The 13,290-nt window shown below is 36.0% G+C and overlaps 1 protein-coding gene and 1 pseudogene across 5 annotated transcripts; both read left to right on the top strand.

Moving 5' to 3' along the window:
• Positions 1-4,897: 4,897 nt before the first annotated feature.
• Positions 4,898-6,626, top strand: LOC149012971 (benzyl alcohol O-benzoyltransferase pseudogene; annotated as a pseudogene).
• Positions 5,948-11,834, top strand: LOC149012970 (putative glucose-6-phosphate 1-epimerase). Of its 5 annotated transcripts, none has more exons than XM_089158732.1 (10): positions 5,948-6,671; positions 7,292-7,343; positions 7,949-8,086; positions 8,200-8,298; positions 8,853-8,950; positions 9,859-9,966; positions 10,085-10,166; positions 10,252-10,371; positions 10,632-10,700; positions 11,487-11,834. In XM_089158732.1, the coding sequence occupies exons 3-9, from the start codon at positions 7,967-7,969 to the stop codon at positions 10,653-10,655; spliced, it is 651 nt and encodes a 216-aa protein (XP_089014858.1). In that variant the 5' UTR covers positions 5,948-6,671; positions 7,292-7,343; positions 7,949-7,966; the 3' UTR covers positions 10,656-10,700; positions 11,487-11,834. The 5 variants fall into 5 exon arrangements, with proteins under 5 accessions (XP_089014858.1, XP_089014857.1, XP_089014854.1 ...); XM_089158731.1 differs by having other exon boundaries at positions 10,840-11,834; XM_089158728.1 differs by having other exon boundaries at positions 10,632-11,834.
• Positions 11,835-13,290: the final 1,456 nt, after the last annotated feature.

The following is a 13,290-nucleotide window of genomic DNA, read 5'->3' as shown; positions in this document are numbered from 1 at the left end:
TATTTGGTAGATTATCCTGGTGATTTACATCTTCCATCGCTTCATGTTCTCCAAGAACAACTTCAAGAATAATTTTTCAGGTTGCTGACTTTTTCTCCCTCTTCAGAAGGTTCTCTCAATCTCTAGATCAAAGTTGTTGTTGGGTTACCAGATCTTTGAGTTATGCATTAGTGAAACCTAAAAAATAAGGCCACACTATGAGTGAACACGGATTAGATAAGATAAGTTTAGAAGTGAACAGAAACTTTAGAGGTTATGGTTTAGATGATTATGTTTAATAGAAAAATATTCCAAACCTAAACAGAAACTAAAACACTCCATAGACAACTGAACTAAAAGCTCAAACAAATAGAAGAAAAAAAATTCAGAACTAAAGAGAAGCAAGATTAAGAAAGAAGAAAAAAAATTCAGACTAGACAAGAACAATGCATAAAACGACTGACTTATAAGACAACAATACCCTAAACGCAAGAGGTCACTAAAAGAATGAAGAATAAATAAATAAAAACTCAGAGCAAAAGAAAATCAGAATTATCATGAAAGAAAGAACTGAGCAAGATTTGAAACGAAATAGAAGGACATAAAAATCATAAATTCTAGAAAAAAAATCTAACCCAAATAGCAGCAACAAAAAGAAAGGGGGGAAAACACGCTACAGGAAAAACCAGAATTTTAACGAACCAAAAACTAGATTAACAGAGTGTAGTTTTAGTTAATAACAACTTTAATGCTCATCAATCTAAAGCAATGGCACCAAAAACTTGTCACGTTCATACTCACAAGTGCACAAGGCCGCTCAAGTAATATAGAAGTAAGAGGTATGTTATTCCCACATGGATTTGAAAGTGTCAAATTACCTACCAACTTCAAAAACACTTATAATTTATCTAGTGGTCAAAACTGAGAATTAGCTATTGATTATACTAACATAATCACAAAGAAGAATCCTAAGCAAATCAATTAAAAAAGACACTAGAATTTTGAATTCACTAAACATGTCATTAACTATCTGTCCATCCCCTTCATACAATCAATTAACTCTACTTTTGCCAACAAGATTACTAAATTAGATCACCCCAACTGTTATGCTTAGAGGTCCCTAACACACCAAATCGCTCCTACCTTTTATGCATAGAAAATCAATTCAATGCATTGCATGAAACATAAAATCCCTAAAGAATGTAGAACAAACCGTCTAACTTGTCACGCATTAGATGTAGTTTATTATTCTTCAACCTTAGGTCTAGCATACATTCTCCACCGTTACATGTATAAAAGCATACCACGGAATTCATGAATATTGATCAAGCATTCAGACATTAAGAACAAAATTGAAGAAAGCAAAGAGTAAAGGATTCTATTGCATGAAAGAAAGAATTTAATAAATTAATTTAGTCAGGATCTATCTACATTCTAGCAATAGAAGTTTAGAACATTATAAGAGAAGAAGAAGAAGAAGAAATTAAGGAAAACATCACTCTAGAAAAAGAAAAAATCCAGCCCGGGCAACAACTACTCTAATACTCCTCTGATGCTCCTCAAAACGTCTCTAGTAGCTCTTCCTTTATAAAATAATTCCTTATGGTCAGATTTTTCTCCCCTAGGGATTTCCTAGATTACATGGGATGTGATTCATTGACTCAATCTAACACAATTTGAAAACAGACTCTTGAGTTCTTAATCTGACTCAATCAAGAAATTTGCTTTTCTAGGTGGTGTATAAATTGCACTGACTTCTATAGCTCAAATGCACAATCCCACCACTAATTTTGAATATCAAGAAGTCATGAGGCTCTTGTCCAAAAATCAGCTCGATTGAACTACGAATTGTCATTCAATGAAAGACTTTATCAAAACTAGGCAGAGCACACTCAAAAACATGATTTTTCTCTCTTCCTTCTATAAATAGGATTTTTTTTCCTCATTTTCCTTCTTTGATCAACCTTCAGACTCTACCAATTGCTCCAAGAAAATTTTAGTTGTTGAAGGAGTCCAAGTATTGAGATGATTCATTACAAGCACAAATAATAAATTTGAATCATGATTTTCAAGATAAATATAAATTACCAAAGTTACTTAAATTCAGGGAAAGTGCATCAAATACTTATTTGCATGCGATATTAAGGTAAAATGATAAAAACTATTGCGAACACATGAAAATATATCCAGTTAATTATTTTGAAATAGTATACATGAAATGAATTTATCAATTGTCTATGTTATAACATTTGTTTCTATACAACAATGTGTTTTCTTTCACAGTGTACCTATAAAATATCCCAACTCTTGATTATTTTTCTTTAGCTTCAATAGAAGGGAAATATATCTAGATTTAAAGAGTGAAAAAAACTTAAATCTCGTGGGGTTTGATTCCTATACCTCAAAGAGGAGAGCTTCACACCATTACATGGTGGAAACTCACCTTTAAGACCATGGTGGACCCTCTCCATGTTAATGATATGAAGGCCAGATACACCATATGTAAATGTGTGATGCAATATTGTTCCCAACATGGATCCTCCTAGGTTACATTTAATCACTTGGATTGTCTTTTACTATGGTTGGGACAACACTGTATGCTGAGTGGTGGCAACAACCTGAAGGAAATTTTTGTCTAAAGAAAAAGATAAAGGATAGGATGGCGCTCCGTAGGGGTTGCAATTGTCTCATTTTCGCATGTATGATTTATGTACCATATATTTCATTGGCGCTGAATAAACAGCGTTTTATCCTAAGAAAGGGAAAAAAATAAATCATACTACTATTATAAAAGCATGAACTCAAAAGACATGGCTACATTTTGGTTTTCTTAAATACCTTTATGTATTCAATTAATTAAAACTTTAAGTCACTAATAAATGATGTCTGAAATTGTAAATTTCATTCACAAATATATTAATAGTTACAATTATTATTACTGAATAATTAGGTGACTACATTTTGGTTTCCTTAAATACCCTTATGTATTCAATTAATTAGAACTTCAAGTCACTAATAAATGATGTCTGAAATTGTAAATTTTATTTACAAATATATTAATAGTTACAATTATTATAAATGAATAATTAGTTGAAATTAATACTATCATATCTACCCCTCCCTATTGAAAATACAAACAATTTTAAATACAAATTAATTTTTTTTTTTTTTTTTTGGATGAGGTTCATCCGGGCCAGCTTACGCGCACCATGATTACTTCCTCAAGGGAGATTTTATATATATATAATTAATGCCGCCGAACAGGTGCGAACCCAAGACCTCCCCTAGGGAAGTTGAGCCTTGCATATTTTCAAATCTCTTGAAATCATTGTGAAGCGATAATATTAATATAATAAATAATGCTAAGATATCCAATATCTTAAAACTTCTTTATTTATTTTCTTTTAAATTATATTTTTTCCAACATTTTAGGTCTCTTGGAATTCTTTTTACCAAAAAAATAATAATAAAAAAATATTGAAATTCTTATTTTTCCTCTCATGGGAACGTTTTGAATTTCTTTGCAAATTCCTTTTTACGTTTTAAATTACCCTTATTAAATTTCTCTACAAAATCTTTTATTTTTTGAATTACGTTTTTACATATTCAGATATTCCTTCTCTTCTTGACGCTTTGACTATATTTAATTCTGTTGAATAATTTTCCTAAACTTCTAATAGGGCCAGTGCTCAACTGAACTCAATGTTAATATCTTTCCAGCTTTTGCATATTTTTTAGTGCTCTCAAACAAGTCCTAATATCCCAAACACGTTGCTTCATCATTTACTACTAAGACATTTGCACCTCTATTGCAAACTCTAATCCTACTTCCTACCTAGCCCATCCTCTTGTGTGTGCTGAAATTCCTAAGAATGAGTTGGAGGTTTATATTTTCATCTCTTATATGAATTTCTATCCATCATCATGACTTTTGACTATTTGCTAACTCTATGGCATTTTGATAATCAGATAAAATAGATTTTGTTGTTCACATTCTTAATTATGTTTTACTACTAGAAGCTCTAGCGAAATTGCTGCGTTGAAATACTAATGACAGCCATGATATGTTTTTTAAACATTTTCCTTATGCTTCTACATTTTCACTCTTGCATCAGTGGCTGACGCCGAGTAATCTAAAGTTTGCCATATGATATGCTCTTTTGGTATCGGCAATACGATATGCTTTAGATGAGAAGCTTATGCGGTTAGGGTAGAATCGAATGAATCCATATCAGATTGACCTCAATTTAACAATCCAAATGAAGCTTTTTCGTCATCTTTATCATATGATTTCAAACCAAACCAATTAGATCGGATCAATCTGGTTGGGTTTGCTTATGATCCTGCCGTGTCATACAGAAACCGATCCCTTATTGTTAACATCAATTAGTACGAATTTGGGTCGTTTCATCAAAGTTGGAGCCAATTGGTTAGACGATTGCTACTTCACTTATTAAAATAGTATTAACAACTATTTCATAATGGAATTGAAAGAACACAAACAACCACGTTCAATAGATTATTGAGATAATACAACATTTAACTCCCATATTAGCTCTCTTCTAACACTTTATGTCAATATCTCAATCTTTTTTCTAATAATTTTTATTTGTTTAAAAAGAAAAGTATAAGTAGAGCTAAAAATTAGTTAAGTCAAATCATGCATCATTAAAAATCTATACTCTGCTTCAATCTAATTACATTAAGAGCAAAACGTTCACGCGCATTTTACGGGTGCGTTTTTACTAGTAAATGAATAAATTCATACATGATTGGTTCATGTCTCCCAACGACAGCCGTGCGTATTGCTCTATTTATTGCCTATAAATATATCTCCACCATTGTCATATATCACTAAATAACCTTCTTCATCTTCTAGTCACATTTCCCTCTCCTGTTACCAAATCTTTCATTTGGCATGGCATTATCTTCTTCACCTTTAGTGTTCCAGGTTCGAAGACACGAACCAGAGCTGATCACACCAGCTAAACCTACACCCTATGAATTCAAATATCTCTCTGACATTGATGACCAAGAGGGCTTTCGTTTCCAAATCCCAGTGATATATTTCTACCGAAACGAGCCAAAAATGAGAAGAAAGGACCCAGTGACAGTCATAAGGAAGGCATTAGCAGAAGCTCTAGTGTTTTACTATCCATTTGCCGGTAGGCTTAGAGAAATACATGGCCGGAAGCTGGTTGTGGAGTGCACCGGAGAAGGTGTCTTGTTCATTGAGGCCGATGCTGATGTGACGCTTGAGCAGTTCGGCGATGCGTTGCTGCCACCGTTTCCTTGTTTTGAGGAGCTCTTATACGAGGTCCCTGGATCAAGCGATGTCCTTGACTCCCCTCTGTTATTGATTCAAGTTACTCGTTTAATGTGTGGTGGATTCGTCTTCGCTATTCGGTTAAACCATACCATGAGCGATGCTGATGGCTTGGCTCAGTTCCTGTCAACCGTCGGAGAGATGGCACGCGGAGCACAAGCTCCATCAGTGCCACCCGTGTGGAAGAGAGAAATCTTCAACGCAAGGAACCCTCACCCATCTGGTGTGACCTTCTTGCACCCTGAGTACAATGAAGTTTCGGATGCCAATGGCACACTCGCCATCTCTATTGACAACGCAAACATGGCCTACCGCTCCTTCTTCTTTGGACCATCTGAGATGGGGGCTTTGCGTATGCACCTTCCCTTCGCGTTTTGCTATAGTCAAGCGCAATTAATGCGCTTGACGGTTAAGCGCACCGTCCGATCTAATCGGACGGTGCGCTTTATCTTTTCATTAAAATAATCAAAAAATCTCTTAAAGCATGGGTTTTGGTATTCGGTTCGGTCTAATGCATGAATTCGGTTCAACTTGGGCGGTTCGATCAAACGTTTTATACCTGTGTCAAATACGTAGATACGAATTCAAAAACCACTCAAATATTCAAAATGTTTTGAAAAAACACAAAACGAAACCGCCCAACCCTCATTTCGTGATTTCGATTTCGAGGTCCGACGAATCTGGAGAAGAAGAAGAAGAAGAGGAGGAAGCAGGAGGTTGAACAATAATCTTGCTGCTTGGTTTTCCAGATTACCTGAATGGACGATCTGGGTTCTGCTTGTGGCCCTGACTGTGTACAATTTGGTTGCCGTCTTGGCCCCTGGCGGGCCATTGAAGCTCTTGGTTGAGCTTGCTTCGAGCAGGGAGGAAGAACTTCCGGCTCTGGTGTATGAAGCTCGCACTACCGTATAGTCGAACCATGGGAGCCGTGGATCGTCGACGGCTGCTGTCTAGGACTTATAGTCGCTAGGTCGTCGAAGTCAGGTTCTGTTGAAGTTGCACCGCCAACGAAAATCGTCTTGGAGTGGTCGATGCTGCAAATCTTCGGCCTCGACAGGCAGATGACGGGATTGTAGATGCAGAGTCATCCCTTTTGGTTAGCTCCGTTGAGAGAATGCCTACGATCAGTGCAGGTTTTGAGTCTGACTACTCCACAGAGAATGTTGGGTCACTACAAGCTCAACTGTATGACAATCAACATACTGAGATTGTTGTTGATGAGGAAATGTCACCCCTTGTTAACATGCGTTTGGGAAGTGAGCGCATTAATGGCGTAGGACCCAAGCAAAATTGCATCTCTGCCAGCGGCGACGGTTATTGACGAGGATCAAGCGTCTCTTGAGAAATCCTTGTTTCCCTTTTTCACGTACGCTCGTTCTTCTCGTCTCCAGGTTTTATTTTTAAAGAAAATCGCCATGGCTCTGTAAATCTAGTCTGTGGCCTGCCTCTTATTTTATTTTCCTTACTGTAGGGGGAAAAATAAAAGGTTTTGTGGTAATACAACAATTTAATTTGGATTCTCTGACTTGTTCCCTGTGGTGGAGGGGATCAGATCGTAGTCTCTAATTTGTCCATAGCAAGAAAGAAAAAATGATCAAGTTCATGAAGGATTTTTTTCCCCATTCAATGGATTCTTTCTCTGTGTGTGTGGAGTTTATTTCCCACTAAATTACGGGATTCAGTGGTATACAGGTGTGTGTGAATGTTATCTGTTCTTCATGTTGCTCACATACTACCAAGTGCACTAATGACTGTCAACTGAGGACAATGATATCAACTGCCAACTGTCCATGCTCTCCAGCTTAATAGGTTTAGCTTATTTGATGAGAACCTTGAAAATTTGAATTAGTTTGCTGCCTTTTGGTTTTTGGTTTTCAATCCAATGTAGGATGCATTTGAGCAGGATGACTTTGAAGGCTGAATTTTCATTATTGCTTTTTCCTAGTCTTCTTTTTCACAATACTAACCACATTTTTATGAAATTAGTGGTGGCATCCCACATTATTTCCCACAGTTCGAACCCGGTCCAATTTAGCAGGTGTGGCTCACTTCCATTTCGTCTTTTCAGTCTTTGCTACTGGTCAATTTATCATTCCTCTTATTTTCTTGTTTTACAATAATTGGACTTTATGTGCTGTCATGAGTATTGAGTGGGTCTGCACTCCATGAAGGCACGAAATCAAATAAGTTTTCACGGTTTCCATCTCTAGTTGTATTGATACCTAAGCCAAAAGCAAAGGTCATTAATAAATAGCTCTAGATAATGAAGATATTATCAACATAGTGTGGACTTAAGGATCTATATCATTGCATGTGATATAGTAGGGGTTAGTTTGTACCTTTCATGATATCGCAGATTCCTACCAGATGAAAGCATGCATCTCTGGGAAAGATTGTCCTTCCTTCTGTTGGATAAACTATTTTTAAATGTTCTCTTATGTTATAATGATAGAGAACTTGAATTATTGTTCTACAATTTGCCAATGCTGATTTTCTTTAGCAAAGAATTGGTTGATCCTGGTTTTTGCATCTGGAAAACTGGTTCAAGTGCAATGCTTTCAGTTTTTAGTCAATGTCTAATTTTTGTCTTGATTTCTAGTGATACTCCTTTTATTCTGATGTATTATTCATTTTTTGTAACAGCATGGGTTTGCAAGGAACATGAATTGGTCTATTGTTGATTTTTCAAATGCGGATGGAAATCCCATCGTAACTCTGGAACTAAGGGATGCTCCTTACAGCCATTCCATGTGGGATTTCAGTTTCCAAGCTTTATACATGGTCAGTATTTACATGAATTCAGTAGTTCTCTAATTTTCTTTATTTTTTGTTCTGCTTTGAAACCTAACTTAGAGTTTTTATCTTTATGGTTTGCAATTTCAATTCCTTTGCAGGTCAGGTTGAACCCAAAGAGCCTTTCAACAGAGCTGACAATAAAAAATACAGATTCTAAGCCCTTCTCGTTTAATACTGCGTTGCACACTTACTTCAGTGTAAGACTCCTAATTCCATTCGGAGGTGCTAATAGGGGGCCAGAGGGAGTTGCTAAATTCATGTTTTCTGTTAAGGCATGAATCGGGTTGAATGTGGATTAGTTTAATGCAGATCCAAATTTAGATTCTGATCTATTTCAAGCCATATAGTGTCTGGATCTAGATCCAATGTAACCCATACTAGCTAATGCACATCGATTGTAACTTAAACTGTCAAAAATATCAATTGGATATGGGTTGGATCTTGATAGTTTTGCTTCATTCCATTGTTTGGGGAAAATGTGAAAAAGACTACTAACCTATGTCTGGATCTGACTTTAGCACAGATATATAATATATATATATATATATATATATATATATATATATATATATATATATATATATATATATATATATATATATATATATATATATAATCTTCAGATCCAAGATAGATATACAGATATAAATCAGAATGGATCATTTAGTTGTAGCCTTTTTGTTTTGTCTTAGTCGCTGGATTGTTTGTTAAACAAATAAGTGATTCATGATGCATATGTAGAATTCTACAGGGATCCGTAACAGGGGCATCAATAAAATCTCTCAAGGGTTGCAAAACATTGAACAAGGATCCAGACCCTAAAATTCCTGTGGAGAGCATTGAGGATAGGTTTGTATTCTCTTTGTCGTAACTATACAGTTTTCTCTAATAAATGCATGCCCCGTTGTTTTGTAAAAGGTTGTTGGGTGAATCTACATTGATCACATTTTATACAATTCGGAAAACACTTATGGCTGAATTTACTTGGTACCTTGCAATAGAAACATCTCAATTATTAATCATAGTCCATTCATTCCTTAAAAAATAAATAAATAAATAAACTGAAGGGACTCAGTGTGCATGACAGGAAAGGGCAAACCCAGTGCAAAAGGCTTCCTCACAAGCAGTTTAATTTGGGTTTGGGCGGGGGTGGGTGTAAGGGTGGTGATGCAGCCTTACCCAAACAATTTTTGCTGAGATGCTGCTCCGATACCTTGACTTCAGGCCACAACTGTAGTCCACTGACCGTTGTGCCAAGGCCTGCCCCTTAGTGCATAGCAACTCATAGAAGTACCAATCAGCCTATCATCAGAAAGTAAATAAAGCCTTGAAAATTTTCCTGAAAAGTCAACATGTGAAAGGTGATTTTTGCAGCTGGAAATGGTTTTGGGAAGGTGCCTAAAAATTTGACATGCGATTAGCCATGGGGATCTCTTATCCATGCAGCAGTTAAAATGGTCTTTTTCATCTGTCTGTGCTGATCAATTACAGTTAAGCTTGGCTAGTTGAGCTGGGGAGCTAACCTTTTCCATTAGTCTGTGACTAAATGCGTACATACTTTCTATGTGGTAGTTGACATTTCCTTAACTGAAATCTTCCCTCTGTTGTACAACTTACATACTTTATAAAGGAAGTTACCATTTTGATGGATAAAGAACTCATTTTAGAGGCACCAACTTCTGTTTTAATATGAAGTATGAGCAGTATACATTTTATTACTTCCTAAATTCTGACTCTCTTTTTTCCCCACAATTCAGGGATGTGATCACTTTTCCAGGTTTTGTAGATTGTGTGTACCTCAACGCTCCTAGTCAGATAGAACTTAACAATGGATTGGGAGAAACAATTACCCTTAAGAATACCAAGTACATGAATACAACCCATAATGTTCTTGCATTTTCAACATTTAATGTTTTCCTGAAAGGAAAATGGGGGAACAATCATGTATCTTATTCTTTTTGTACACTTCTGTTTTCTGTGCAGTTGGTCAGATTGTGTTTTGTGGAACCCTCATTTAACGATGGAACACTGCTACAAGGATTTTGTGTGTGTTGAAAATGCGAAGGTACCGAATCATCTGATGATTTCTTTTGTTTCCTGAATTGCAGAGTACACTATTCTTATCATAAAATGTCTTTTGTGTTGTGCAGCTTGCCTTCTACACACTCAACTCATCACGGTCTGCTTATCAGGCTATAACATTCAATCCTCATTTCTTTGATGTTTATACAATACTAGCAGTCCAGGTGCGATGTAGCATTTTCTTGAAGGTATGACTTTCCTCACCTCTAAATTCAGATTATGATTTGTGTCTTAGTTACTGCATTGGAGCATCATGCCACCTGTTACTTAATTTTCTACGGAAAGAGCCAGTCAGAAGAGGACCCAAATCCAACAACTAAGAAACAAAGTGTGGAACAAGGACAAGATTCAGCTCATATTGATAATAATGCTGCACTATTAGGTTTGTATTTTGCAGACTGTCGTCTTCTTTCAGCCAGTAACTTCGATTTGGCTTCCTATTTTGCAGACCATCGTCGTCGAGTTCTGGTGATTTGTTGAGCTTCGATTTGGCTTCACACCCATTTCTGCAAAAAAGGTAACATTTTTATTCGATGCCTTCACTGCAATGGTATGAGACCTCTGGTTTCTTGAAGCATTTGCCTAGGTATGAGATCTCTAGTTTTCTGTTGCGGGGGTTTCGATTTGGCTTCACACCCATGAGTCATCTCTTTCAGGCAAACATACACATACAACGACATTGTGTTTTGGGGCTTTCTGGTTTCCAGTTTGTGAGTTACTCAAGATTCTCTCTTTTCTCAGTTTCCTCTATTACAGAATTTGGGTTTTCAGGATTACTTCCAGTCCAGACTTTGGTTTGTTTTTAGAACCCTAGTGCTATAATATAAATCATTGACCTAGAGGTCTGTCCTAAATTCCAGACAAATTTATTGGGTGCATTTAATTTGAGCTTTACCGTTCCTTAGATCCACCCATGAGATCACTCTAACCCCCAATTTGATCCTTAACTGCTTTATCTGATCATTCCCATTTTTGCATGGGTTCATTAAAATTCTCCTAGTATTCATTGCTTAATATGTGCAAGTGTACGATTGCCATTTATGTCATGAGCTGTTAATTTGTATGATTTGTGTACCTTTAAGTTATTTCTAAATCATACTTGCTGAAAGCTTTTATATCTCTTATTTAATTAGAGAGTGTTATGTGTTTGAGTACTTTGCTTCTTTAAATTATAAGCCTCATCTATCTACCAAAGTCTTTGTGATTGGATGCTACATTGTGATAAAAACTCCACATTTGAAATGTTGTTACTGATATAAAATTATTTTTGACACTCTTGGTCTGCTTTTGTATTTATTGGTAGGATCAAGCTTCCCTCTGGTTCCAAAAAGATTGTACCAACCGGGTGCAGAGCTATGATTGGGCAAGTTGCAGTTGGAGGCAACTGAGAAACCCATGCTCAAGGCTGGAAATGCATACATATTCTTGTTTTTCATATATCCTTGCAGCTACCTTCAGGATTTTTTTACTTTGAAGTTTTGTAGTAAGAGGATTCAGTTAGTTTTGATATTGCCTTGAGACCTCAAGTAATGTTAATGGTGCATCATCATTTAAGATTTATTCTAATGTTATATACTGGTATTTTCTTATAAACATTGTCCACTGAACGATTTTCCTTTTGAATTGCTTACTTTTTTGATTATGCGTTGTTTTTGCAGTTTGCTGCTGGGATGTGGCTGATTGAAATGCTTTGATCTATCTTGTGGATGACAAGTAGTTGATCTAATCCATGTTGTCAAGTGGTGAGTTGGTTCCTCTTCAATATTCCATCAAAACTAAGTGGTATTTTTCTGCTCCAGTGAATTTAAATGAAGGTCTACACGCATATGGCAGCTTATGTATAGTTCATGGTTGAACTGAACACAGTGGATTTATGGGTTTTTGGGCTTTTTTTGGATCGTTCGAGGCATTCTTTTGGGTTTGCTCATGATTGGTCTTGGATTGTGTGAAACTTTTCAGGTCTTCCATTTGTGATCGGATTGATAAGCTAGTTTTTTGTGCTTCCATTCATCATCTTTGGTGATAGTGCAATCTCCAAAGATGGACTTTCAAATCCTGCTCTTCAGACATGATTTGGAATGTCATCTATTTTGACGTTTCTTTTAGATTGTTAGCTTACCTCCATCCTCATGTTGATGATACCCCAAGGAACAGATTCATTGTTGTATTTGGGTCTTAACTCCTTATTTCGGTCTTCCTATTAAAGACCTTGTATTCTTTTTTCTGTTCTTTAATATAATTATTCATTCATCCAAAAAAAAATAGCTTTGGCTAGATATATTAGTTCATAACAGTGCAGAATAAGTCAGTAGTAAGTATCAAATCATTCATGATTTTCTAACTGTTACATGCATCAATAAATAAAGTATTTCTTGAATGTCTATTGTGGTCTCCATTTTTTCTTCTTTTTTTTTTTTTTGGGGGGGGGGGGGACTGATCACTCATTAAACATTTATTTGTTTTCACTTTCATTCACCTCACTTTGAAGACCTAATTTTTATTTTCCTTCCCCACATTCCTAACAACCACACGAGGATGCTTATTTAGTAGTATGTAGTTGTAACATCTGTTGGGAATTAATGACATAAAGTTGATGCCTCCCGCTTAACTATCAATGTTCTAATCATTTTTATGTGCAGATAACCTGAAAGAGAAAAGCTTTGTGCTAGTTATGTATACATCTTTGACTTCCATCTGTGTTGGTTCTTTTTCTTTCTACAGATGAGCATTGGGAGAAATGGAAGGACATTATTGACGTTACTGATAAGATAACATACAGCTTCCATGTGAGTGGAGTTTGGTGATGAATGCTAACATTACATCCTTATTTGATACCATCTCCATCTCATGCTTATTGATTGTCCTCTTTCTAACCCATGAGTCACCCATTTGCGTATTGCAGGATGATTCAAGGAGTCAAAAATCAACTAGAGGCCGATACAATGTGTGAGGAAACAATTTTGGCTTCTTTTTTTGATGCAGTGTGAGAACAATTTTGGCTTCTTGTTTTTGGGTTTGGGATTTCTCTTTTGGGGTTTTGGGTTGAGGAGTGCTCTAAGATGTAAATTGGGATGACAATTTTACTATCATTTTTCTTGTTGATCTGC

Source organism: Hakea prostrata, chromosome 6, assembly GCF_041222555.1.
Source record: "Hakea prostrata isolate BN-2017 chromosome 6, UWA_Hpros_2, whole genome shotgun sequence".
In the NCBI taxonomy this organism is placed as follows: Eukaryota; Viridiplantae; Streptophyta; class Magnoliopsida; order Proteales; family Proteaceae; genus Hakea; species Hakea prostrata.
The sequence above is the reverse complement of the archived record's forward strand: the minus strand, read 5'-3'. Positions and strand labels throughout refer to the sequence as shown.